Genomic DNA, 26,279 nt, shown 5'->3' with positions numbered 1-26,279 from the left:
CTTCCCAGACCTTCACTGAGATTATACAGGAGGCGATGGATAGACGGTTACATGTTATAGGAATATTTTTTGACTTGACAAAGGCATATGATGTGATAGTCAACAATATATTACTATATAAATTAGGCTGGGCCATAGCTAAAGTGGTTAGTCGCTGGCTTCCCACCGTGGTGGCCCAGGTTCGATCCCGGGTCTGGTAAAGTGTGATTTGTGGTGGACAAAGTGGCGCTTGGGCAGGTTTTCTTCAAGTACTTTGGTTTCCCCTGCCAATCTTCATTCCACCAATTGCTCCACAATCACCCTCACCCATCATCTGGGGCTGGTACAATAGGCCAGAAGTGGCTGCAGTACAAGGGACTTAGTCCCACCCCACTAGCAATAAAAAAAAATACTAGATAAATTAAATTACTATGGGATCAGAGGGGTTACTAATTTATGGTTTAAATCTTATCTCACCGAGTACAATTTGTTGCACTAAATAACCTGAATAAAAATATCATCCAAAATACATATATGTATATCACCCTTGAGAGAAACAATACATGGGGTACCACAGGAGTCAATTCTGGGACCACTATTGTTTCTTCTGTATATAAAGGATCTCCCACTAAATGTACAAGGTGCGGAAATGGTATCATTTGCAGACGATATTAACGTACTTGTTGTTGATAAAGATGAAGATGTAGCTCAACAGAAAATAAATAAGATCATGAAACAGCTTGAAATACGGTTTGAGGTAAATAACCTTTTAATAAATATTAAAAAAATAGTTGCTATGTTATTCCATCTTAGTAACAGTAGGTTTGTGGTTAGACTGCAGATACTCTATAATAACTTGGAAATTGCTTACTCATTGGAACTGACATTTTTAGGTATATATATTAAAAAAACCTTAAATGGATGTTACAGGCGCAACAAATGATTACTGTGAGTTCATATTTTATTCATTACAGATCAATGTTTATTGAGAAGGCAAGAGCATACACGTGTTATTCCCAATGCAGAAATGAAATCTTGTGTAAATTGTTTGTGAACAATACTCTCTCCTTGTTATTCTGAGCCTTGGTCAGGGGCAGAGTAGAGAAAGTGAATACGGATGTTACTGAATATTACAAATCTTTTGATGACATCCATAGTTACCGACCAAAGTTCATAAATACATTGGAAGAGTACTGGAAAGGGAAAGCACCCCTATGGCAATGTTGTGTAAGCAAGTGTTATATGTAAACTAAAAACATAGCAAAGGTTGGCATCTTGTAAATCTGTATAAATACACAGCAAGTGCCACCCCTCTTGGCTTCTCTGATTCAGACGACAACCTGTACCCATGTGTGGGAGAGAGTGTGTCTCTCACTTTAGAAAGTGTATGCATTCCAAAACAGTTAACAGATTATAAACCTAGAGGAACAAGATCCATTGGACATCCAAACTTATGCTGGAAGGATCCTATCTTACAGAGGAACAGAACACGCTGAAAGGTCCAAACATTGGCAGTCGCTGTGGCAGTGGTGGTGGTGGAGAAGGAGGAGTAAACAGGCAAAATACATGTCAGATACTAGTGGCTTTCACTGTAGCAGTGTCCAACATCAGAACCAGTGTCAAATACTATTCAGAGGTTATTTCCCTGTGGTTCAGCACTCCAGCAACAGGCATAAACAATTTATATGCCACAACAATTCTGGAAGTTCCATCAGAGGTGATACAGAGGCAGGAATAACATATTAACTATGAAATATGTTATCATGCCATAATCTTTCTATGTTTTCAAGAGAAAGACATAAAACACTTTCCCATAATGATCTAGGACAGAGTCTGAAGCACATCTAATGATTATGACACTAACTTCCAAGTGACTAAAAGAAACATTTGCACAAAGCATATCAACAAGTATTACTTAGCTACTACAATGCAGTGAAACAATAAGCATGACATTATCAACTGGCCATATCAATTCCAAAAGAAGTACAGGCTGAACTGAAACCATTTCTAGGAGGGTTACTGGACAGTATGTGCTGTCAGCACAATTTGATACAAAGTGAAGTGCTATGGGCAGATTATTCCAAAGATGAAAATGTAATACTGACAATATAAAACAATTTTTTTTTATGAACAGAAACTTGATGACATACCAGTACTCTGAGCATTTCTCACAAGACATCAAATGCTCAAAATATAAAAAGTTGGGGACTGTGTAATAATGTACTCAACTTATCCACATGAAAGGGCCAAACTTTTGCTTGAAGTGCAAGAGTAGGATGAAAAAAGAAACGGATTACTAACTGGTGGAATAGTGGAAATAGAACAATGTACAGAATGAAAAAGTGAAAGTAGATGTACATATTTCAGGGTCAGTAACAAGTAGAATGTGAATGTGTGTGCATTCATGTGTTGGTATGTGCACACATGGGTTGCAAAATTTCATATTTATAAGAGGTTAGATTTTCACTGCAAGGTGGCTCAGTAATTCCTGCTTCAAAGACCAAAACTGGTTTAGAAACCTCAATATCAGTTGCTAGTAAGCACGTTACTTACATGTGACAATGCTTACTTCTTTTGTTACCTTTTTAAGATTTGATATACATGCTTGCCCTTTATTGTTTCAATGAATTTCCATTTCATTCAGTACAATTCCTGCGTTGGCTGAAGTTCACTGTAATGCATTTCACTGTATTAACACAAAACAAATGTCCCTGCAGTAAAAACTGCATTAGAAATCTGCAATGTTTATTTAGGAAATGGTTATTTTATATTGATACTAGTACTTAAATAGTATATTCCAATAATTCATATATAATCATTTATTTTAATGTGTGTATGCCCATCATATAATTATTACACACAACTTTCTCTCTCTCTCACTTTCTTCCACTCAAACACACACATTTATGCAACTTAACAGTCTGACCAAGTTTTCTTTTTGGTATTTGGTAATTGTACCACTTGCACAAAAATCATGCCAAAAATCAATGAAATCACATAAATTCATGTGCGAATGAACTTCTTTCTGTACATGAAAGTTTTATTACTGTATTAATTTCACTGACTTAGGTTCTGATTAACCAGAACTTATGGTGAAATTAATATTATATTCACCTAATTAAATTACTATTTAGTTAAATGATGCTTATAACATCTTTCAGCAAGAAAAATTCTTGTTAATTACACTTATACACTATAAGTAAGTTTATACACTGTCTCACATTTCATAATGTGTAATAAATAACAATTAAGCTGAACTGCCATACAATTCTCTTATTAACATCATGGAAGTATGATTATGAGACTTTATTCATCACTTGATACACACGTGAAAAGTATTAATGTACAAAAAACTTGAATTTTATTTAAATATAAAATTATACAATACTAAAGAGAAGGGGGGAAATATCCAACAAATATAATTGTACATTAAGGTAATGAGGCAAAGGAACAGGTAATATCAGGGCTCTTTTCTCAGTACTTTACACTCTATCAATATCAGTCATAAGAAGGTTAAGGAAGTTGAAATTTAGTGACCAAACACATTAAATGTTATGCAAATGAGATATCTGCAATTAATAAATTCACCAACATTCAACTGTCTGTGCATATATCAGCATTACTATACATCTGTACTGCGACTGAAGGGGTTCGGCTCTTCTGCACGAGAAACTTTGCGTTCTCTCTTGGCAAACAAACCTCCAAGGAAGGACTGCTGATGAATCATCTGCTTGCTTCCTTTAGCTTTTGAAAGTGACTGAACATTCTGAGGTGATGAGTCGTGACTAACAGTGCTGGTAGATATGGACTGGAATGAAATGGACATTCCGCTGTCCAGAGATCCCATACTTCCTCTCCGCTGTGGTTTATCACCTGGAAATACACACCCAAATTCTTTCTCGAATTCCTACCAAAGTTGCACTCCACTCCGCAGGTGCCCAAGTGAGTACAGGAAATCTAGGATATTGGACTAGGATGAGAAAATTATAATGCAAGTAACAGGAGGTAAGGCACGTCATTTCGTTTGGACCCTCTTATGTTAAAGGACAGCTGGTACAGTATGCTACTTACACTGCTCATGAATATCTAGAAGAGAGTTGCTGAGAGCAGATCGCTTGAGCACAGTGTCAGGTACATGATGTTCCCTGTCGCCCTCTGGATAACCGTCACTGTCACAGCCCCCCAGCCCCGATTGCACACACGGACAAACCTCCACATCTGCTACTCCACTGTCTCTGTTTTCAGTACTACTGCGACCCCCACGGCCACTTTTTTGACGTTCGAGTTCAGCATCAATGCGTAAATTCTCCATCTCATCCATTTCGCTAATGGATTCTCGCAAATCTTCAGCAAATTTACAACGATCATGTTCGTTGCGTGCATTAAATGTAACCAATACTTTGTTATCCACTCGCTGAGACAATCTGATACCATACTGGTAATCTGCAACATAAAAAGAGGAAGAAATTTTTTACTTTCATTTATACATTAATTTCTTTAAAGAACTTTAGTATCCTAAGAATATAGTCCATTTCAAAAAATGGTCTGATATCAGTTTTCTTCAAATACTCCTGTAATAAACTTTCTTATTTGAATCTGAAACCAACGTCAGGTCTCAAAACACAGAGAGTACATATGCATTAATGGAGGATCAAGTAGTTATCAGAATGATTTTTAGGTAAAAATTAAACACTATAATCACACTATTATTAATCAGTCCATCTAAATCATATTAAAATCATTTCAGTTTTCCCTCAGAATTTAAAACAATCTTATGTCAATTATCATGTAAATATGGTCCTGAAATAATTAACACTTTATTGGACTCAATAAACCTACAGTTTAACTGCCTTCTTATCCTGTACTGTACCCCACATCATTCCCAATACACAGAATGAATTACCATACAATATGAACATCCAGCAATAGTAGCTACATTATGTACAAGGGATAGCTGTAGTATGTAAGTACATACAACTTTAATGTTGGGAGAAAATGCCGTTCATATAAATACTGTTATCTATTTAGTGATGTTTATCCTTTTGAGAATTATCACCAAACAAGTTACCAGTACATGGATATATCTGACCATGTTTATATTACAAGTGGAAAAGAAATTATGAAGTCAGAGACAGATCATAATATTTTCTATCCTAAAAATTTTTTGATTTCACATATCAAATAGAGAGAGGTAAAAAATTCATTGGTCATATAATGGCTTTTGGTTGGGTAGCATGTGAGGTAAATTGTGAATGTACACAGAACAATCATTACATTTATATGAGATGTGAAGTTCCCATGCTTATGGTCTTCTGAGATGCATCACCATGTATAGTCCAGTACATATGCACCAACATTTGGAGGGACCTGCTGTCTACATCTTAAGGGTAGAACCAAGCTGAGCAGAGGATTTGGTACATATTTTGACAAGAGGGCTGAAAGCCAGAGTAGTGCAGCAAGAAGATACAGCCACTGCTAGGCAATGGAAACCAAAACATATTGAATGTACGTGCAACAATAAAGGTACTGCTGGAAACAGTGTTTTCTATGTGGTCTGTGCCAAGGCTAAATGAGAGTCGTAGGAGGCGATGAAAAGGGAAGTCTCAAATCTGAGACAGTAAAATATGGTCGCGAGTCCCAAGGGACTCGGGCCCAAGAAAGACTGCGCTGGCAAAGTCCAGCAGCATACAGAAAAGACAGACCTGTCCTCTCGTTAGAGAGGGCGCCCCACGGAAAGAAGATCGTAACTGTCAAATGGTAATAATTAGTATGGTGGGGCTCGACACCAAGACTTACTGACTGACTGACTGACTGTCAGTCAGAATATGACTTTAACTTTGACTTGGCCATCCTCATGTCAGAGTGGGAGCCCCACATCGACAAAACCGCAATTGTCTGACAATAACATAAATCTGGTCTTGGACCTCAGATGGGTCTGATACCAAAACTGACTGGCCGACTGACCGTCAGTCATAACATGCTCTGCAGTTAGAGAGTTCTGACTTTCAGTCAGTCATAAGCCCATGGTTATGATTTCCATGGGACTCAGACCTAAAATTGACTGCACTGGCGAAGCCAGCAGCAACTGCAAACAACAGATCCATCCTGTCATCAGAGAGGGTGTCCCATATCAATAAACCCACAACTGTCTGAAAGTAACAAACATCTGGATTAGTAACTGGATTTATTGAGCATGTACAGATTGTAACTACAAGTAACTATAGTGCTACCACTAATTTACAACTCTGCAGTTCACTACAGCATGTACTAAGCCTTCCCAGTCTGCTGCATGTTCACTGGTTGTCACCAAGACCGCAGATCCCTCAAATTCAGTGTTCTCAGCTTCAAATCCTCGCTGGCTGTCGCCTATCTCACTGCAGCTCCTGTACTGGCTTCCAACTGCCAAATTCTCAAATCAACATGCCTCCATTCCATTGGCTCTAGCTCCACTCACTGAGCTTAACTCTGTCAGTTGAGTGGTATAGCCTAAGAGCAGACCAAACAGAAAACACCATCTCTCTGTTGATATGGGTGGCATGGCATCACAAGTTCCACTGCAGCCACACTGTCCATCTGGTGCCAGACCACATGGCAACATCGCTTCCTGCAGCTGTCCTACTGCTGCGTGACATCACTGTGCACGTGACTTGTTCCTCTGTTGGTTGTGCAATCATTGTTATGCTGATATGCTGTATACTTTGCCATAACCTAGTAATGGCTCTCTACATGCTATAATATTTACTCTGTTTCTCTTTTGTCATCAGAATATGTTGTTATTGTTTACATGCTCTTAGCTCAGCTGTGCATGCTAGAGGAAAAAATGAACATCTGAAATTCTGTCCCTCTAGAAAAATACTACTTACTTATTATGCTTCCAAGTAAGCTAAATTAATTCTGATAGAATTATGCAGTCCTAGAATTAATGCACAGATGCAGTCTGTTACTGTCTGATATGCCCTATGTCACCATTAATGAATAACGCTCATTCATCCTGACTGGCTATGATAAATGTTTAGATTGTACCTTCCAGATGAATGCACCTTGTAGTCTCTTAGGTGGTTATCAGAGGAATGTACAACAATCTTCTATCCTAAGATAAACACAGCAAATTCTCTGAAATGCAGGAAACCACCTAATATACAACGTGCTATCATAAACCATAAGATCAAAATCTAAATTATCTTCACTGTGACAACTTCAAATCTTATATCTATGACAGGAACATGTGTGACTTACATGGAACTTCAAATAGAGTGACCACCATCCCGCAAAGTGGAAAGCTCTGCCGAAATGTGTAGGTTACAGAATTTTTCTTTTTGCTCAAGATTTTAGTGATAACCAAAAGATCATTGAAAAGAAAAACTTCTCTTTGATGAACCCCAGGACGCTCCTTTTTATAGATGTCGGGTATTTCATACAGCCGGCAGTAGCACACCAGCCGTCGATGAGGAAGCGCCATATTCTGTACATATAAATACGCATACAAAGTGTTATATTACTAGAATAATATGCTTAAAAACAAAAAATGTAATTAAAAAGGAAAAGACATTACCAAAAGTGCATATACTTGACTATTTCAGAGCATTCATATTTTGACTGATTAAAAATTAAGTTCTCCTACCACAGAGGAAATATTCAGTGACAGTTTTATCACAAAAGTTCCCCTAATGTCCGAGAACTTTAGTGCACAGCTTCAATACCAGGATTAGGAAGAGGACACATTGTTAAATATTAAAATTTAATTTAATTTAATAAATTTGCCTTCTGTTTCAATGACATTCTTCTCAGTACAGTAATTACAGAAAGAACATCGAAAACATAACAATTCACACGTTCATGAGTGGTTAAGGGAAAATTTCTATAAGTTATCATGGCCCAAACAGGGTCAGAAAATTGAAATGTAAACTGAATATACAGACTAAAACTCAACAAATGGTATTTTTCATAGAAAATTGTGAATTTAAAGCTGAGTACTAGACGTTGTAAAGATAAAATGGTGACTACTATGACTACGAATACATTACCCTTGACATCCAGCCATACAAAAAACACTAAGAGGCATAATACTCATGACACCTTTCCACAAATCATTAATGCTTCCAGCTGAAAACACTTGCGTGTTAAAACTGAAGCAGTATATTAAGTATAGTTTCAGATAATATAACAAACTGTACCAGATCTTTTCTCTCATACAGCGTCAAAGGCATATTACAGTATATCCATGAACCAATAGAGATTCTGAATTGTTCTTAATGCATCTCAATTTGCCAACAGTAAAACATCTGTTATTTCAGATAAAAATTATTTACAAAGACTAGAATTAAAATATAAAACTACTTACTGGTTTTTTCCCAACAATTGTTGACTGTACCTTCATAACTTGAGTAACATGGTCAGATCCAGGTTTGAACTCATTGGCTTTCACTCTTTCATATATACCAACAAGTATATCACGGTCTATATCTGCTCCATCATCAATGCCTACAAATATGAAAAAGTACAGTAATATTTAAAAAAAACTCATTAAGAATGGCTAAAGTAACAGCCATGAGCATATATTATATTTTAAAAGGAAGTATATACCTGCCAAAACACACACTAGATAAAGTACCAACAACAAATAAATGAAAATTTTAATATTTTCAATTGCAGAGATCAAGAACAAATGGAAAAGGGTAAAAGACTAGGTTTGTTATCCAGAATTTCTGGTATGAAGACGTGTCCTTGTTTATTCAGTTTCATACCCAGAGTATTAGGCACAGTGGACAATCATCAATTTGCTTCTACAGTTTCACAACCCACATTTTGATATATTGTTATGTACACGTTACTTTATGATCAACATTTACTGACAGGAACAGAAGGCAGTAGACATTGCCAAGTTTAACTAATTTCCAGTTACTTCACTGGAGTAAAAAGGGGAAATATACTTAAAAAATTATAAAATCAAAATCTTAACACCCACATAAGGCACGAATGATGACCACAACATCACAATATTTGGTTCATGTTATTCATCAACTGGAACTATGGTGCTACAGAAAGACATATCATATTTTAAGTGAACACCCCACACTTGCCTAGGCAGATGGAGAAAAACCTGCGTGAAGTGAACATTAGAATATGAAATAGAAAAAGAAGTTTATGCATAGGCCATCAGGTGCTATGCAAGAAATACGTATGTATTCATCCACAATGAAAAATTAGTGATTCTCCAGCAAGGCTACCTACCTGTTGCAAACAAAAAATATCTGTGATAATAGCAGACTGGCACATTTCCAGTTCATAACATGTACAAGCATGAAAAAATTTTAACTTCACTGCTTTTAATTCTTCTCTAGCACATCTTCAAGAAACTTCCCCCCCCCCCCCCCCCACACCCCCCCAAAAAAAAAAACAAAGATGGGATTTGCATGGTCTAAATTGTGTATATCATATACTACACAGATCTTACCTCGAAGATTTTTAATAAAATCCTCCAATTTCATGCGCCTTTCAGGTTTTAAATTTGGTGTATGGAGATCTGTATTTAGCATTATTATAGCAAAGGCCAGAACAAAGACAGTGTCTGGACTTCGAAATCCTGCAACCACATCTCGATCACACTGACAATAGCGCTGACCAAACACTTCCATTAACCTCTCAATCTTCTGTGCCTCCCCTGGCATTCGAAAATAAGTCTGAAACTTGCGTAGTGCTACATCCACCTGCACTCCTGAGAGGTCCAACTCTTGGGAGAAACATCTGTAAAAATCATACACATATCATTCAATATGAAGTACTACATATGACTGAATAACATTGCTTACAGCCACCAACAACTTCTATTTACTGCAATGCCAAGCATCATGACTTGTCTATTACACACTTTTCCTTTCACTTTTATGATTCATTCATTCATTTCATGGTGTTCTTTATTTACTCATTTTCTCTTTCATTCTTTCATTCATTTTGCTAATAAAGTTAATATTAGATGGGTACAAGCAGGCATCATTTTATACTCTTACACTGAATAGTATATTATGTGGAAATCTGCAGACAAACCAAAATTCAATCTGTTCACAAATCTCCAATTTCAATTCTTTGAACCCTATGATAACATGACTTACAAAATCCTCTGTACTATGGTATGAATCAAACAATGACAAATGTGTTTTAAATTCTTTATTAGCCTCTGGTTCTGTACGGGTGTGAAACTTGGTCTCTGACATTAAGGGAGGAACATAGACTGAGGGTGTTTGAGAACAGGGTGTTGAGGAGAATATTTGGACGAAACAGAGATGAAGTGACAGGAGGTTGGAGAAAACTGCATAATGAGGAGCTTCATAACTTGTACTCTTCTCCAAGTATAATTAGAATGATCAAGTCAAGGAGGATGAGGTGGGCAGGTCATGTAGCATGAATGGGGGGGGGTAATGCATATAGGATATTGGTGGGAAAGCCAGAAGGAAAGAGACCGCAGGGAAGACCAAGGCATATGTGGGTTAACAATATTAAAATGGATCTTGGAGAGATAGCATGGGATGGTATGGACTGGATAGATCTGGCTCAGGATATGGACCAGTGGAGGGCTCTTGTGAACACAGTGATGAACCTTCGGGTTCCATAAAATGCTGAGAAATTCTTGAGTAGCTGCAGAATTGGCGGCTCCTCAAGAAGGGCTCAGCTCCATGAGTAAATAAGTAAGTAAGTATTAGCCAGGGATAGCCATAACCTTCCAACAAAAAGTTCTTTAAAGAACTCTGTTCTGAAAAATGTTCCCCGTAATAGGAAAAGAAATGTGGAACGGTCAACAAAAACTTCTGATCATTTCAAATACAGCTATAAGGGTCAATGTGAAACATAACATTATTTTTGCAGAAATTAAGGAAATATAAATAAAACATCACAGAAGCTAGCCTCTGAGGATTCTAGGCATAAACTATTCAAGTATGACAACTACACAGTGATAGAAAAAGCATTTGTGCCATAAAGATATATTTGCGATGGGTTCTGGATGGAGATAATTCATAAAATAGTAGGGTCAAGAATTTTCTCCTCTCCACATCGTGCAGACCAGTTCAGGGGTCCACGAAACCTCCTATCCAATGAGTATCAGGGGCTCTTTTCCCAGGGGTAAAGCGGCCGGTACGAGAAGCTGACCACTCCCCTCCAACTAGGGCCAAGGTCAAGAAAATGTGGATCTATACATTCACTCTCCCTTACGCCTTCATGGCATAGTGCCTAATTAGGTAAGCACAGGGAAAACTTTAACTTTTTTTTACCTTTATTACGTACTTACACAGACACAGGGATATGCTTATGCATACATACTCGTACAAACTTTGATTGTGCCACCCATTTCAATTACCAGCAATGAGGGGTATAAGCAAACATGTTAGATACGACTCTGTGACTATGTGATAAAGGTAAAAGGTAAAAAGGTAAAGCTATCGATACGACTCTGTGACTATGTGATAAAGGTAAAAGGTAAAAAGGTAAAGCTATCCATGTAACAGACCATGGAGGGCCCTATGGTTGTGAGATGACAAGGTCCCACATTTTCTAGGCAACCAGGTCGTGGATGGCGGTGAAGTTGTCAGCCTTACGCACCAGTGACCTTTTACCCACGGGAGGTTGAGTCAACAGCAGGGCCATAGTGTGGCTAGAAGGATTAGGTCAACTGAAAAATCCAATGACCTCATCAGGAATAAAACCTGCAAACCTTCAGGCTTTTACTGTAATACCTCAACCAACCATGCTACTGCACGCCATAACTATGTGATACAGATAAATAATCTGTATATATAATTCAAAATCTATGTAACACATAATTGAATACACCTGTGGGGTTTTTGTTTTGTCGTTACTTCAATGACAACCCACTTCTTCGGAACAGTTTTGTAGGTCCTGAAAAGGACCGCTGGTTGCTGAGATGCTTGACTAGTGAGGTAGTGTGGCGCGCACCGGTAGGAAGGGATGTTGGTTGCGGTGTGTTGAGGCGGCTGAGTCAGTTGACTGGCCGCAGTGCGGCTGTTGCTGGAGGTTGCTTGGTTGCTTGGTCGCTGGAAAAGGTTTGCTTGCTGAGTGCGGTCACAGGAGTGGAGGGGCGGTAGCTATGCCAGTTGCCAAGTGTGTCGGGCATGACTACCAGCGAATTGAGGCGGCTGAGTTGCCCAATGAGTCGGGTGTGAGACCGCTGGACAGCCGAGGCAGTCGTGCCTGGCACAGTGAAGTGCCGATGCCTCCGAAGACCGAGCGCTGGCAACGAAGACTGCTGATCAAAGACTGACTGTTGACTGACTACTTGCGAGCTTGTGCTCCGCCTTTTATACAATGCGTGATGGTGGAACAAAAATTTGCTGAGCGCTGGTTGGCTAGCGCGCATAATGATGTGGATGCGGGCTAGCAGCAAGCGCTGTATAAATGCGGATGTTGGAAGCAATTTGATTGGTTAGTGCGCATGATGGTGAAAAAGTGAGCACTATAGAAATAGCGTGATATGTGGGATGTTCCCACACACCAATTCCTCACCTATGTAGAAGAATCATTCCTTAAAACAACCACATTCACCTATGACATACTTTTCTTGTGTGTTTTTCAACATTGCTTTTGGTCAACAAGACTACACAGCATCAGATGGTAAGAAGATGAATGATGATTTGGAAAGGATTGGAAGAAAGTGTCACAGCTTAGTTAAGGAACTATCATGTCACTTGCCTTGAATGACTCAGAAAAACCACGAAATACTTCAGTCAGTCTATAGCCAGTATCCTGGCTGAGAATAAAACACAGTGCTTTCCTAATACATGTCTACAGCATTACCTCCAGATTAACCTGTCTTGTCAAAAACAAGTTCAATGAAAATAAGGAAAAATATGGCAAATCTAAATGCAATGTAGTCCTGCAGGAAGAAAGTGAATTGGTATGAAGAGACTATAAACAGAACATGGAAAATGCACAGCCAATGCCATCCTGTATCTTATCTGTACAATAACGGTAATCTCTTGCATCATTGAAAAATGATCTTCAAGAGAAAAACCAGGTAATAAGAAAGATACATTATCCAAAAGTACATGAACAAAGGAATTCCTGCACCTTGTACCAAATTCAGAGGTGCATATTATTACTGTCACTGCCAAAAAAGAAATTCTTAAAATACTGAAAGAGGTAATAAAATTTAACTTACTCAAGCACAGCCATGTTGAAAGGACTCTGTAAGTTGCCTAAGTATTCCCCTATCATCTGCTTACTCAGTCCTTTTCTTGATATCAGGAACCTTGCAACTCCCTGGGGCGAATTTTCAAGAAAGCCACGACGAATAAGGTAGGCAATTCCCCTTTCAGGTTTTTTATTGAAAAGATTGAGGCCTACTCTATACTGACGTTTCCTCACTGTCTCTGAAACCTGTAAGGAGCAGTTTTAATAAACCTAAGTCTCATATGTGTACATGAACATATGTACATATGTATGTATGTAAGCATGCATGCATGTATGTACATATCTGATATGTAGGCATGTGAAATTTTTTCAGCTGTTACATGCCTGTACACATACTGGCAAACTTGTTGAAAGTTGAAAATCTACCGATGTGGTACGTGTTTCAACCTTGAGGCTAAAACTAGGCACAAGAGTAGCAGTAAACATATTTTTAGAGGAAAAAACAAACACACACATAGATATTTTTAAAAGAGATATTCTGAGCTGTCACACTTTGTAACAAACTGATAAGTATCAAGGTCCATCAAGTGGAAAAAATAATATTTAATAAAGCCTTTACATGTTTCAGCCACTATTGGACATCATTAGAAGGCAAAACAAACACTACAAAGGAGACATAACTGAATCTTTAGCATTTATTTATCTTTTCGGATAAGATTTGTTGAATTTTTAAGAACTCACCTAAGTGCTGCATACAAGCTGAATTTCACTGCCACATAAAACAAGTTTTCTCAGTACAGTACTTATCAAATGTGCTAAATTCAGAATATTATTTAATTAACATTTTCTGACTGTCAATACTGTGTTTGTATTTATTACAGCACAAAATATATCCTGATTAATACACCATTAAACAGAGAAGTTAAACGTTTGTTGTTTAATTTATCTATTACATGTAACATAATAAATGGCTATAAAATTAATATACCCACAACCAATGATGTGGAAATGCTACTGTAAACGGAATGGAATGCGGTGTAGTTTGGTACATATGTGCCAAGGTTGCAGGGGAACCAATGGCCATGGTCTTCAGCACTGACAAGCGTTACTGCTCACTATACAGCATTACACCCCAGAAGACCATAATCTTATTGCTGCTGTAAGTATCTCAAATCTCCCAGTGACACTCATCTACCGTGAAGATGGAACTAGCAGGTTTATATATTTATATATTAAGTCACTTTTATGCCATTTCATGATAATATAGTTTTCATGTTCTTACATAGGTGGCATCTGTATGTTTGAAATTGTGCCATCTGAAGGACAAATATGTAACTCAGTTCACTGTTTTGACAGAGAAAAGAGGGAAGAAGATAACGGTAGAAAAAAGACACTGAAGGATGAAGATACATAAAAAATTATTCCTTCTTGAATTTTCATAAGGTCCTTTCCACAAGTATGAACACACAGTAATATAAAATACAGCAGTCTAGAAAGATTAAATCTATTTTAATTAACGGCTTTACAGTCACTTTTCATTTGACTAATTAATATGACATGCACTCTATATTTCAAACATTTTCCAATAATAAGAGCTACCAAAATGTGAATAAAGTTTTCATATACCTACACTACTGAAACATGAAAATTTTAAACTAGTGAAATGATACCTTATACATAGTATGTTGTCCCTGGGCTTCTACATGATCTTGCAATGGAAGCTGATATGCTGCATTTGTATGTGAGCGGCTCAGTTCTTTACTGGAAGGTTCCGATGACACTTCTTGATGATCGGGTGAGTTTGACTGAAGAAAAAACTAATTACTAACTCTTCCTTCAATAGTTAACATGGAAGACTACATACATAAATTTACATATAAAATGCCCTGTAACTATGAAATTCATACACACAAGAACGTTCATACAACTGTCACTACAGTTGACAGTGTTTATATGTATTTATTAATTGATTAATTTATTTGTTTACTTAAAGATGGTATCAATAACTCATGACCACAGACCATAAAATGACTGGATAATAGGTAAAGGTAAAAAAAATAAAGCTGTCAGGCTAGAGCTAGCTAGGTAGACCCCCAGAATCATTCTAAATGTAACAAGGGATTAATAAAACACAAAACAAGCTTCAGAATTTGTATTCTTTACCTAGTAATGTCTGTCTGATTAAATCAGGGACATGTAGCATACATACACAGGGAACACAAATTCTTTAAAATATCTGATAAAACTTAATGGATAGACACCACTCGAAGGACCAAGGTGTAGGCCCATACGGTGGGATTAAAATGGATCTCAGATTATGAAGAAGTAAACGTTAACAACGGCAGTTCAGGATAAAATTCAATGGTACCATTCTGTGATAGCAGTGATGAATTTTTCACTTATTAACTAAAGAGAATTCCCTGACCAAACTACTGAAGAAAGATGTCATGTTAATCAGTGAGATGATGACGATTCAATACAACATGCACAAATACTGCAAAATTCATAAATGAACCTATTATATTTACATTTCCCAGCTGTTTACAAGCATGTGAATGCTTAATTTTTCTACAGGTGACTGAGAACCAGTTCTTATAAGCAAACACAATTTCCAGATCTGTAAGATCAAAATCAGTTATCAGTGAAAACTTATAAAATCTACTGGCTTCATTTACCTGGCCTTTCCGTTTCCATATTGGAGAACATCTATGGTTACTGTCTTCTAAATTCTCACATGTAACTCTGTCAGTAGAAAGGCTGCTATCACTTCCTGAAGACTGAACACTAGATAAACTCCCATTTTCCCTTGTCTTATTCAGGCCATTGGCTCGAAGAGATCTTGTTTCTGTCGATCGGGAAGAGATGGATGAAGTTCTTTTTGGCACCTCTGGAGGTACTTTCTGCCCTTGGCACCATGGTCTCTGTGGTGGGGTCCCTGATTTTGATGTCCAACTCTCTTGTCTATTCCAAGGTGCATTATTTTGGTGAAGTGGTGATGTGGCAATGGTTCGACGTAATGATGAGTCTCGATTCAGAGCACTGTCCTGTCCAAACTACAATTAAATGACAATTGTCACTTGGGCAGCAGTTGATTCAACAGATTAATGTGCATTATCTATTTATTTCTGTGTATATACCTTGTGTGTACTCAACACAAATATTTCAAACAGCACACAAATAACGTAACGTAAAAGTAAAAAAGTAAAGGTACCCCTGTAACAGGCCGTGGAGGCCCATAGGGTTGTGAGATGTTGAGGTTCCCACATTTTCTAGACAATTGGCTCATAGATGGCATCCTTTACCCCCAAGAATATTCCTGGTACTCATTTCTGTTAGAGGTTGAGTCAACCCCAGGGCCATAGTATGGCTGGAAGGATTAGGTCAACTGAAAAAAATTCAATGACCTCAACGGGACTTGAACCTGCAACTGTAGCATAGTGCCTCAACCAACTATGCTACGGCATCTAAAATAATTTAAAAATTGTAATTTACTCTTACCACTTAATCTGAACATAAAATAAGTCTGTATTTCAGCATCCTGTTGCAAATCTTTAACCAAACATCTATGTATTCACAGTCGGTCTATAATGCAACAATTGTTTATTCGCCATTTAACACTCAACACAACATGTTTTGGCCATAGATGGCCATCTTCAGGTGTTTTAATGCATCCAACTGTTACACTCTTCTGAAGCAGACAACACCACTTATGAAGTGGAATAGGATTTTACAAAAAATTTTAATAGAAAATTATAATGGATTTAAACTAATTACTTATGTTATTTTAAGTGGATTGCAACGTACGAGTTTAGCACACTTCAGAACAGTGTAACAGTTGGACACATTAAAACAACTGAAGATGGGCATCTATAGCCAAAACACGTTGTGTTGAGTGTTAAAACGTGAATAAAACAATTATTGCATTATAGACAGATTGTGAATACATATACCTTCCGATAAAATTAGTCAAGTAGTCTGAAATCTTTGTTAACCACTTGAATTTCCATTGTGTCACTGGACTGCCATTAAACAGTGTGAGTACATGCACCAAGGGCGTCTAGTGTATTTGTAATGTGTTTCATAGAATGAAGATGTAGGAACCCATGTAGATGACATTCCAAACTGAAACAGATCTAATAAGTTGTTTTACTGACAGTGGAGAGAAAGGACAGACTAGTCATACATACAGTACAAAATGGATGGAAGTATCTAAATAAAGTACCCACAGAATTAAATATTTGGAAGAAAGATATTCATTTTAAGGAATAACTTCAACACACATGTGCATTCACACACACACACACACAGAATGGGAATTAAACTGGAAGATGCAGAATAGGAATTTGAGTCCCTGAGGCTGAGATACCTCTCAAAAGTTGCTTGCTTTTTACTAACACAATTCCTGCCACTTGAAGTGCATCAGGAGCATGTGTAAGCTGCAGGTGCTGATGACTCACATGCATGGTACTGTGGTATCAGTGGGTTTGCCAATCTGAACTTGTCAGCATTGTTATTGTATTTCTTCTTGCTAGAGCAGTATTCAGGTTGAGGTTCAAGGTGTGTATCGTCCTGCTTTTTATCCCAGTGATTTTCGTCTCTATAAACCATGACAGACAAAACTAAACTGATGATTGTTGTAACTGAACTCAGCGTCTTCCATGAACAGAACTACCACAACCTGCCACAGCAAAAACTTAAGAATAATACAATTTTTTATTTGTTAGAAACAATATCTGAAAATACTGACAGCAAATTTTAGTGACTGTGAAAGTGAATGTGACTCATCTGCAACAAGGGAAATTATTTCTTCCCATCCTATTTGAAGTGTCCAACTCAAACCATATCTAGTCTCATGAATCCTAAATTGTGAAAAATATTGACTTTACTGGTGTATGTGGACTGAAGACTATAACAGCTGGTGGAATGGATTCTACAATTCTTTTCAGCTTGTTTGTCAGTGACAAGTTCTATGATCTTAGCATACTTATGCTGTAGAAACAGGTCTGCCTGGAGTTGAGGAGAAGTCAGAATGATTGGTTTAAAAGATGTTATCATAGCAGAAAGGAAAGTATTTCTGGATTTTTTGTGGGACATACGTAAAATCCAAAAGCCTTACCTCCAAGATAATTAGAAAATTGACAAATTTTTCAAAATGGAGTGTCCTTCATGTATTGTTGCAATAATTTTTTCATTCTATGATGCCTCCATTTTACAATAAAACCAAAGCCTGGAAAAGCGATTGCTGATAGGCCCCTATAAGACCCATTCAACAATACTAGTGATAGTGTGTACTTCCTGGTGAAGGAAGTTTCACAGAATGAATCAGTGGCTCTGTGGAGAGGATGACTAGTTTTCAGGCGGTAAATCAAAGATAATTACAAATATGGAATAGAACTATACATTCTGACCAAAGAAAGTGGAATGATTCTTCATGTCTTTATGTACACAGGACAAGTTGATAATCTGGGTGACAAGGGAACCTGGACAAATATACTAATGAAATTAACTGATGGGAGGATAAACATCACTATATATAAATAACATTACCTCCAGATATAGCCTGTCATTATAATTGCTACATTCACTGGGACATTATGTGTTGGCTGTAGAAATAGCCCCACACAAGTGACTAAATGAAAGCTACAACAGGGTGAACATCATAGTTAGTATGCCAATGACCTGGCTGTGACATGGTGTAAGAGCAAATGAGATATTCCCTTCAGCTCAACAGAATTTGAAGTGGTTATGGTTGACACAACTAACAACTAAGATTAAACAGCGAAGCAGTCAAAAGCAATACAATAAATGCATGACACGTTGATTGGCAAGACCAAATTCCTTCATATTATCCTAGTGATAGAAACAGAATGGTACAAGAACATAAAGGTATGTGTAATTCAAATGATAATGCTAAAGGCAAACAACCTGCACTTCAGATACTCTGGGGAAAAACTGTTTTTATACAATTCCAGACTCTGTTATACTTGGCAGCTACTGACTTCTCCATACCCCGACAATGGATCCCAAATCACCTGAAGCAACAAATTATCTGGCAGCAGAGTGAAAAGCAAATAAGAAAGAGTAAAAACAACCATTATTACAAGTTCATCCTGTCCACTGTCCCTACAAGCTGAGACAATGGCCCCCTACCCTTCCCTCCTTGACTGTTTTAGACCAAAATCTATATAACTTGAACACCTACTCTCCCTATTAATGTTCATGCTGAAGAAGGACGCACCATTACTTCCAAAATATCTGCTCGCATCCACACAACACAAAGACCAAAGTTCAGAATCAACATCAACAATTTGTTATTTTCATTTGTCATAAACCAATATGGACAATTTTGAAGGTTCTATTGACAAAAATGAAAACATAACATGGTACAGCTGTTATCTGTTGCATCATATGCTACAGAAAACCACAAAAAAAAAGGCATTTTTTTCTGAGGAAAGTAACATGCTTATTTCTTTTATTGCTAGTGGGGTGGGACTAAGTCCCTTGTACTGCGGCCACTTCTGGCCTATTGTACCTGCCCCAAATGACAGGTGAGGGTGATTGTGGAGCAATTGGTGGAATGAAGATTGGCAGGGGAACTGAAGTACTTGGAGAAAACCTGCCACAGCGCCACTTTGTCCACCACAAATCCCACTTGACTAGACCCAGGATTGAACACGGGCCGCCGCGGTGGAAAGCCAGAGACTGACCGCTTGAGCTATGGCGCGGCCCAAGTTATGCACTTAACTAAGGTGGAAGCAAATGTGTTAATACCTCTCTACAAACACTCTATGAATATACATAGTGGTTGATATGGAAAGAGTAACTGCCACTAAGCACCAAAGCAAGTAAATATTTGATAATGACTATCCAAGATGGGACAAAATTTTGAAGAACTGCAAAAAGGATGATAAAATTAAACTTCTATAAGAAATTCCATCAAATATTCCATCCAATAATATTTACCACTGCTAATATGCACAGTGTTGTGCTTACAACTCAGCACTGTGAAAATATAATAATGAAATAGATACAGTCATGAATTAAATTTTTAACACTGAAAAAATTTTAACAAAGAGCTTTAGGAAAGTTATATAACATGCTAATAACAGTGTAAATAATTCAACACTCAGACTTATCTTGTATACACCACATACACGTATTTATGTATAGGTATACCTTGGCTTACATGTCTCCAGTCTGCATGTTCTTGTATACTCATTCTTGGAAATATCTACAACTTACATAATGCGTCTTTATTTATACACATGTGTATTTTTAAAAAAAAGGCCATGAAGATGAAAGAGAAAAGATGCTAAATTACAAGAAAAAAGTTAAATTCCCACAACCTCAGAAATTAAAGATAACCAAGAATCAGATGAAGCCTCTCTGTTGATACTATTTCCTCCATTTCCTGCACTAATCTCTAGAGGTCTCTAATATCCTTCCTGTCAGCCAATTTCAGTATCATTCTGGGCAAATGCCAATAATATAGTAATTATGTATGATTTGTAATGTAAAATTTATTATTTAATGTCATATGAATATGTTTAGATGCCTTTAAATGTCATTTCACTCTGGCATAACCAAGGGATCATAATCACCTACAGAATATTCAACTGCAGCTTGTGAGAGTGCAATGGCAGTTTACTGTGTGATCACTTCCCTTGCACTGGGCACTGAGTCTCTCTATTTATTAAACAGAACCTCATTACTGATTAGCAAAAACTTGCCTTATTTTATACAAATTCATGGAACTAACCCCGTTCTGCTTTCGAACATCCCTTGCAGCACACAAACATGTTTTGCGACATATTCTGAATTTCTGAAGTGAATGATATGAAGTGCAACAACAGCACACCATCCTACTACTTGTTCAATGAGACGAGAATTTTCTTCACTCCACATTCATATATACTACAAATAAGACGAGCAATACAGTAATGAAGGTAAACAACAAACAGACTGTACAGGATATTTTGTCTGTAATGACCATGGAACTTCCCGACATAAGTATGACTTCTTTGCATGGTCAACACACCTGGTATGATCAGCATGTGAATGTTCTGCTAGTTCAGGTCTCTGTATCCTCAGGTTTGTATCAGTTACTACTGCAATGGGGCATACAATTCATAAGCGACTTCACACAGTCAGATCCTTCGTAAGAAAGAAAAGTTACAGAAAGGACATTTGAAGGTTCATTTCTAATACCATCGGGGAATAAATTCCACAAAGTCATGTGTAACGAAACTTGTCAAAATGAAGGATCACAGGTTGTTTGTAATTAAAAGAAACAATTCAACAAGGCAGTAGTAACATAACAAAACAAAACACTTAAGATATTCAAGCATGGTTACAGGTCTGGACTCACAAATTATTAAGACACATGGCATGGGAAACGGGTTTTGCTGGGATCTGTGTTCAGAGGCACACTCACTCACTCACTCATTCACTCATGGAGCTGAGCCCTTCTTGATAGGCCGCCGATTGTGCAGACACTCAAGAACTTCCCAGCATATTATAAGACCAGAAGGCTCATTACCAAATCCACAAGAACCCTCCATTGGTCCCTATCCTGAGCCAGATCAATCCAATCCATACCATCCCATCCTATCTCTCTAAGATCCATTTTAATATTGTTCACCCACCTATGCCTTGGTCTTCCCAGTGGTCGCTTTCCTTCTGGCTTTCCCACCAATATCCTACATGCATTCCTCTTCTCCCCATTTGTGATATATGCCCTGTCCATCTCATCCTCATTGATTTGATCATTTTAATTATACTTGGAAAAGAATACAAGTTATGAAGCTCCTCATTATGAAGTTTTCTCCAGCCTCCTGTCACTTCATCTCTCATTGGTCCAAATATTCTCAACACCTCGTTATCAAACACCCTCAGTCTATGTTCCTCCTTTAATGTAAGAGACCAAGTTTCACGGCCATACAGAACCACAGCCAAGAAATTATAGTTTTGTATATTCTAATTTTTATGTTTTTGGACAGCAGATGAGAAGACAAAAGTTTCTGTACTGAATGGTAGCAAGCATTACCCGAGTTCAATCTCCTCTTAATTTCCTCCTGAATCCGGTTTTGACTTGTTATCGCCATTCCCAAATATTCCCATTTTGGTGACGAGATAGTAATATATAATTATTTTTCCTTGTGTTTACTTCTAGACCAACCTCCTTATTAGCATCAGTTAAAGTTTGTGTGTTTCTCTTTGTAGTTATCTACATCATTAGTACAGACCAACAGCTGATGTATCCCATTTAATTTCAGTCTCATCTGGTTTTCTTGGACCTTCCCAATGGCATATTCTAAGACAAAGTTGAAAAGGAGTGGCGATAAAGCATCTCCTTGTTGTAGACCATTTTGGATAGGAAAATTGTCATGCAAATGTTTACCTATATGGAATTTCCCACACATTTTGATTAAACACATTTTAATCAGCCTGACTAGTTTCATGGGTATCCCAAAATCTATGAGAATATTGTATAATACTTCCCTCCGAACTGAATCATAGGCTTTCTTAAAGTCTATGAATAGGTGATATACTGTCTCATTGTACTCATATTTTTTCTCCAGTATCTGACGAATGCAAAATATCTGGTAAGTAGTTGATCTGTTACATCAAAACCCACACTGATGATCCCAATAATTTCATCTATATATGGAATTAACCTTGAGACAAGGATATAGGATATAATTTTGTATGAAATTGATAGCAGTGATATCCTACGGTAATTATTACAGTCAGTTTTATCACCCTTCTTGAGAACTGGTACAATAATAGACTCCTTCCATTGATCAGGCAATTTTTCCTTATTCCAAATAGAATTAATTAGCTTATGGAACTTAGAACATAATATTTCACTTCCTGATTGAGTAAGTTCTGCCAGAATTTTGTCACTAACTGGCGATTTATACCTTTTCAATTTTGCAATAGCAATTTCAAACTCAAAAGGGCTAGAATCAGGTATTAACGGCTCAGCTGTATATATTTGTATCTGCCTAACATCATTGACCCCATGTACATTCAATAACTAAGAGAAGCAGTTCTTCCACCTATTGAAAATGTTGAGGGAATCTGCAAGCAGATCACCATTCTCATCCTTCACTAAGTTACTTCTCGGTTGCTAACCCCTCTTAGTCATTTATTTCTCTATATAAGTCTCTAATGCTCTTGTTCTTACCCTTTGTTGTAAGCTCATCAATTTTGTCTTTCAGATATTCCCTCTTTTTACTCCTGAAATGCCTGCTGGTTTCATGTCTTATATTGTTCAGATTATCCTTGTTTATTTCGCTGGGATCCTGTAACCACTGCAGTTTGGCTCCTTACCCTCTATCTCATTTAATTTCTTGAGAGTGAATCTCTCCATATGAACTCTGTGCTTTATTTGCTTACTCACTGCCAGTATTTCCTTAAACTTTGCCACCACCAGGTAGTCATCAGTACCACAATCTGCTGCCCTGAATGATCAGACATCAAGTATATTTGACTGTTGTCTTCTATCTATCAAAATATGGTCAACTTCATTTTGTGTCTTCCCATCAGATGTCCAAGTAAATTTATGAATGTAACAATGTGGGAACATTGTACTTCTGATAGTAAGATTTTTTTATGTGACAAAGTTTACTACTGTGACTCCACTTTGATTACTAATTTTGGGCAAACTCTCATTCTCAATCATTGGTTTGAAAAATGTCTTCCCTGCCTACTTTGGCACTTAAATCTCCTAACAAAATTTTCATATGGTACTTCGGGAATTTACCAAATATAAGTTCCACTTCTTTGCGGAACATGTCCTTTATATCATCAATTTTACCTTCCATTGGGGCATGAACATTCTGAATGATATCACACCAGCGACCTCTTAGTATTATGTACCCTATCACTAATGAACTCTACCCTCATAACTGCTGATATTATGCTCTTATGTAAGAAAAAACCTAGGTTCAGAGCCACAAGGCTAATAAAATTCTGCCTGTATAAATTACTTATGTGGATGAGCTTAAGTAATCAGAATATACAGCAACAATTCACTTCTGCAATTGGCTAATGCAAAGTGGCAGCAGTGGTGTGTTCTGTAAGGCCATGGTCAATTATTCACTTCAGAACATATAATGAAACTTGTTTACAGTCTGTGAGGCATGCTTGAAAGCAGGGCTGATTTCTAAGAGTTCTTACAAAATATGGTAGTTCTGAGTTACCTCTTTATAGTAGCCAGTAGAAAAATCAGTAATAACGTTCCATTTGCATAGAAAGAGAAAGCACTCACTGGAGGGGAAATGCCTGTGCTATTCCCCCTCTGGTCACACAGTAAACTATTATAGTGCCATCACGAAAAGCAAGTTTCTGTCTTAACTGACCGTCCTGTGATTTATCAGTGAGAAATGTCCATTCTGGAATGTAACCACGTTTTTAACATAGAGTCTACAGTAAAATGTTTCAATAAATGAGTTTTGCTTTACAAATTATTATACAGGAATGCAACTACAGTGTACTCGAAAATCGCAGTATACCTGCATTGCAAGAACTGTCTGTGCTATTTGGGATATAAGTAAATAGTGTTTGCTGTACTGGCTGCTGTCACATCAGTACTGACATCTAGCAGTGGTCACAACTAAGCAAGCAGTGTGTGTTCATCTATATCAAAAGATGTTCTTACTGCAGGCTGACATCACAGATTCATGCTGTGATTCCTAGGACATCTTTTAGATGCACTCGGTGTAGGAAATAGCCATAAGATATTCAGCTTTACAGGTAATATACTCCACTGTAAAACATGAAAATTTTTTCAGCCAAAGGAAATTACAATTAAATAATTTAAAAACAATTACAGGGATATAGCATTTAAATCTAAGTAAAATGAAATGCTCAGCAAGTAGAAAATGCACAACACTGAAAATGCATATAAGCAAAATTTTGAAATTCTGAATGTCCCCCAACTGTCAAATAATTTGGGGGGTTACTCACCTCACCACTTTCCGAGAATGCCTCCTGTGGCATGTAGTAGTGCGTTGTGTCCCAGAAGTGTTTAGGGCCATTATAGGAAGGGCATGGCGCCAATGATGTGGGGGTGTAGTAATCCAACTGGACATTGAAATGAGCCGTATCACAGCGACTAGACTGACTCCTTGGTAGAGGGAGACTGTCAATGTTCCGCCGTTCTCGCATCGACATGGAGCGTAGTGGCAGGGGGCGGGTAGTGACATGAGACTGTGGGGAACAATTTTGCCGTAACTCTTGAGACAAGCCTGCAAAATTGTTTCTGATAACCAGTTCACTGTCTACAAATCGGGCGCAAACCTCATATGAAGTGTGTAGTCTCCGGCTAAGTCGTTTCTCAGCTTTAGCCATTGCAGTGATTGCAGCGAATTTCTTCAGTAGTGTGTAGCGACGGAATGCCCTCTGGATTGTAAGAGCTGCATTACGAGCCTTCACACCACCGTATTTCCGCTCCAGCATCTCAATTTGTTTTTCTAACAAATCTTGTGAGAGTTCATACCTGAAAAGTGTAATGATATGAAAATAAACTGATTTACATGCATGTAAGTGAAAACTTACAACTATGCAATATGAAACAGCAAATTATGCAATTCTAGAGAACAACTGGGAGATAATGCTGTATGTGCAACAGGAATTATGAAACAGATAAGATTAAAATGACCATATCAGTATCACATAATCTATATTATCAAACTAAAAACTGAACTCTCAATTACTCTGCATTATATTAAACTCAGTTATAATACTGGTTATAAATGTCTTCTTCATGTTGTCATCAAGGATACACACATTTTAAGAAAAAAGTTACATTAAAAGCAATCCTTCTTAATAAATGTCAGAAACCACCTACTAAATAAAGTAAAAGTAAAAATATCTACTCACGTAGTTTGGACCCGAGATCTTTTGAGCACATCTCCACTTTCTCGAACGGAACCTTTCTTGTGGAGGCCTTGTCCCCTGCTGGACAAATGTGAGTTTCCAAGACTGCATGGGGACCGCTCTGATGTTTGAGGATAACTGAAAATGAAAGAATATCACAGTACTTCAAAATATCAACTAACGATTCCTTTACAGCGCTGTTTTCTTCATTAGGGCACTGTGTTGTCTGGTAGATAGGTACCAGCATTTTGGAGGAAAATACTACCTCCATCTTC

General features: G+C 37.5%; 1 protein-coding gene across 4 annotated transcripts in view; it reads right to left on the bottom strand.

Moving 5' to 3' along the window:
• Positions 1–339: 339 nt before the first annotated feature.
• The window catches only part of LOC111866533 (IQ motif and SEC7 domain-containing protein 1), a 78,699-nt gene continuing 52,759 nt past the window's right edge, over positions 340–26,279 (bottom strand). For 2 of the 4 annotated variants that reach the window (XM_023855568.2, XM_023855569.2), the window contains exons 3-12: positions 26,008–26,142; positions 25,093–25,624; positions 15,795–16,172; positions 14,790–14,924; positions 13,148–13,365; positions 9,434–9,723; positions 8,321–8,460; positions 7,216–7,441; positions 4,051–4,422; positions 340–3,852 (exon numbers count right to left, since the gene is read on the bottom strand). In XM_023855568.2, the coding sequence (XP_023711336.1) occupies positions 3,602–3,852; positions 4,051–4,422; positions 7,216–7,441; positions 8,321–8,460; positions 9,434–9,723; positions 13,148–13,365; positions 14,790–14,924; positions 15,795–16,172; positions 25,093–25,624; positions 26,008–26,142 (2,677 nt within the window). In that variant the 3' untranslated portion in view covers positions 340–3,601. The remainder of the gene's footprint in view (positions 3,853–4,050; positions 4,423–7,215; positions 7,442–8,320; positions 8,461–9,433; positions 9,724–13,147; positions 13,366–14,789; positions 14,925–15,794; positions 16,173–25,092; positions 25,625–26,007; positions 26,143–26,279) is intronic. The other 2 variants (XM_023855570.2, XM_023855571.2) reach the window with 2 other exon arrangements.

The sequence above is a fragment of the Cryptotermes secundus genome, unplaced genomic scaffold, assembly GCF_002891405.2.
Source record: "Cryptotermes secundus unplaced genomic scaffold, Csec_1.0 scaffold401, whole genome shotgun sequence".
In the NCBI taxonomy this organism is placed as follows: Eukaryota; Metazoa; Arthropoda; class Insecta; order Blattodea; family Kalotermitidae; genus Cryptotermes; species Cryptotermes secundus.
The sequence above is the reverse complement of the archived record's forward strand: the minus strand, read 5'-3'. Positions and strand labels throughout refer to the sequence as shown.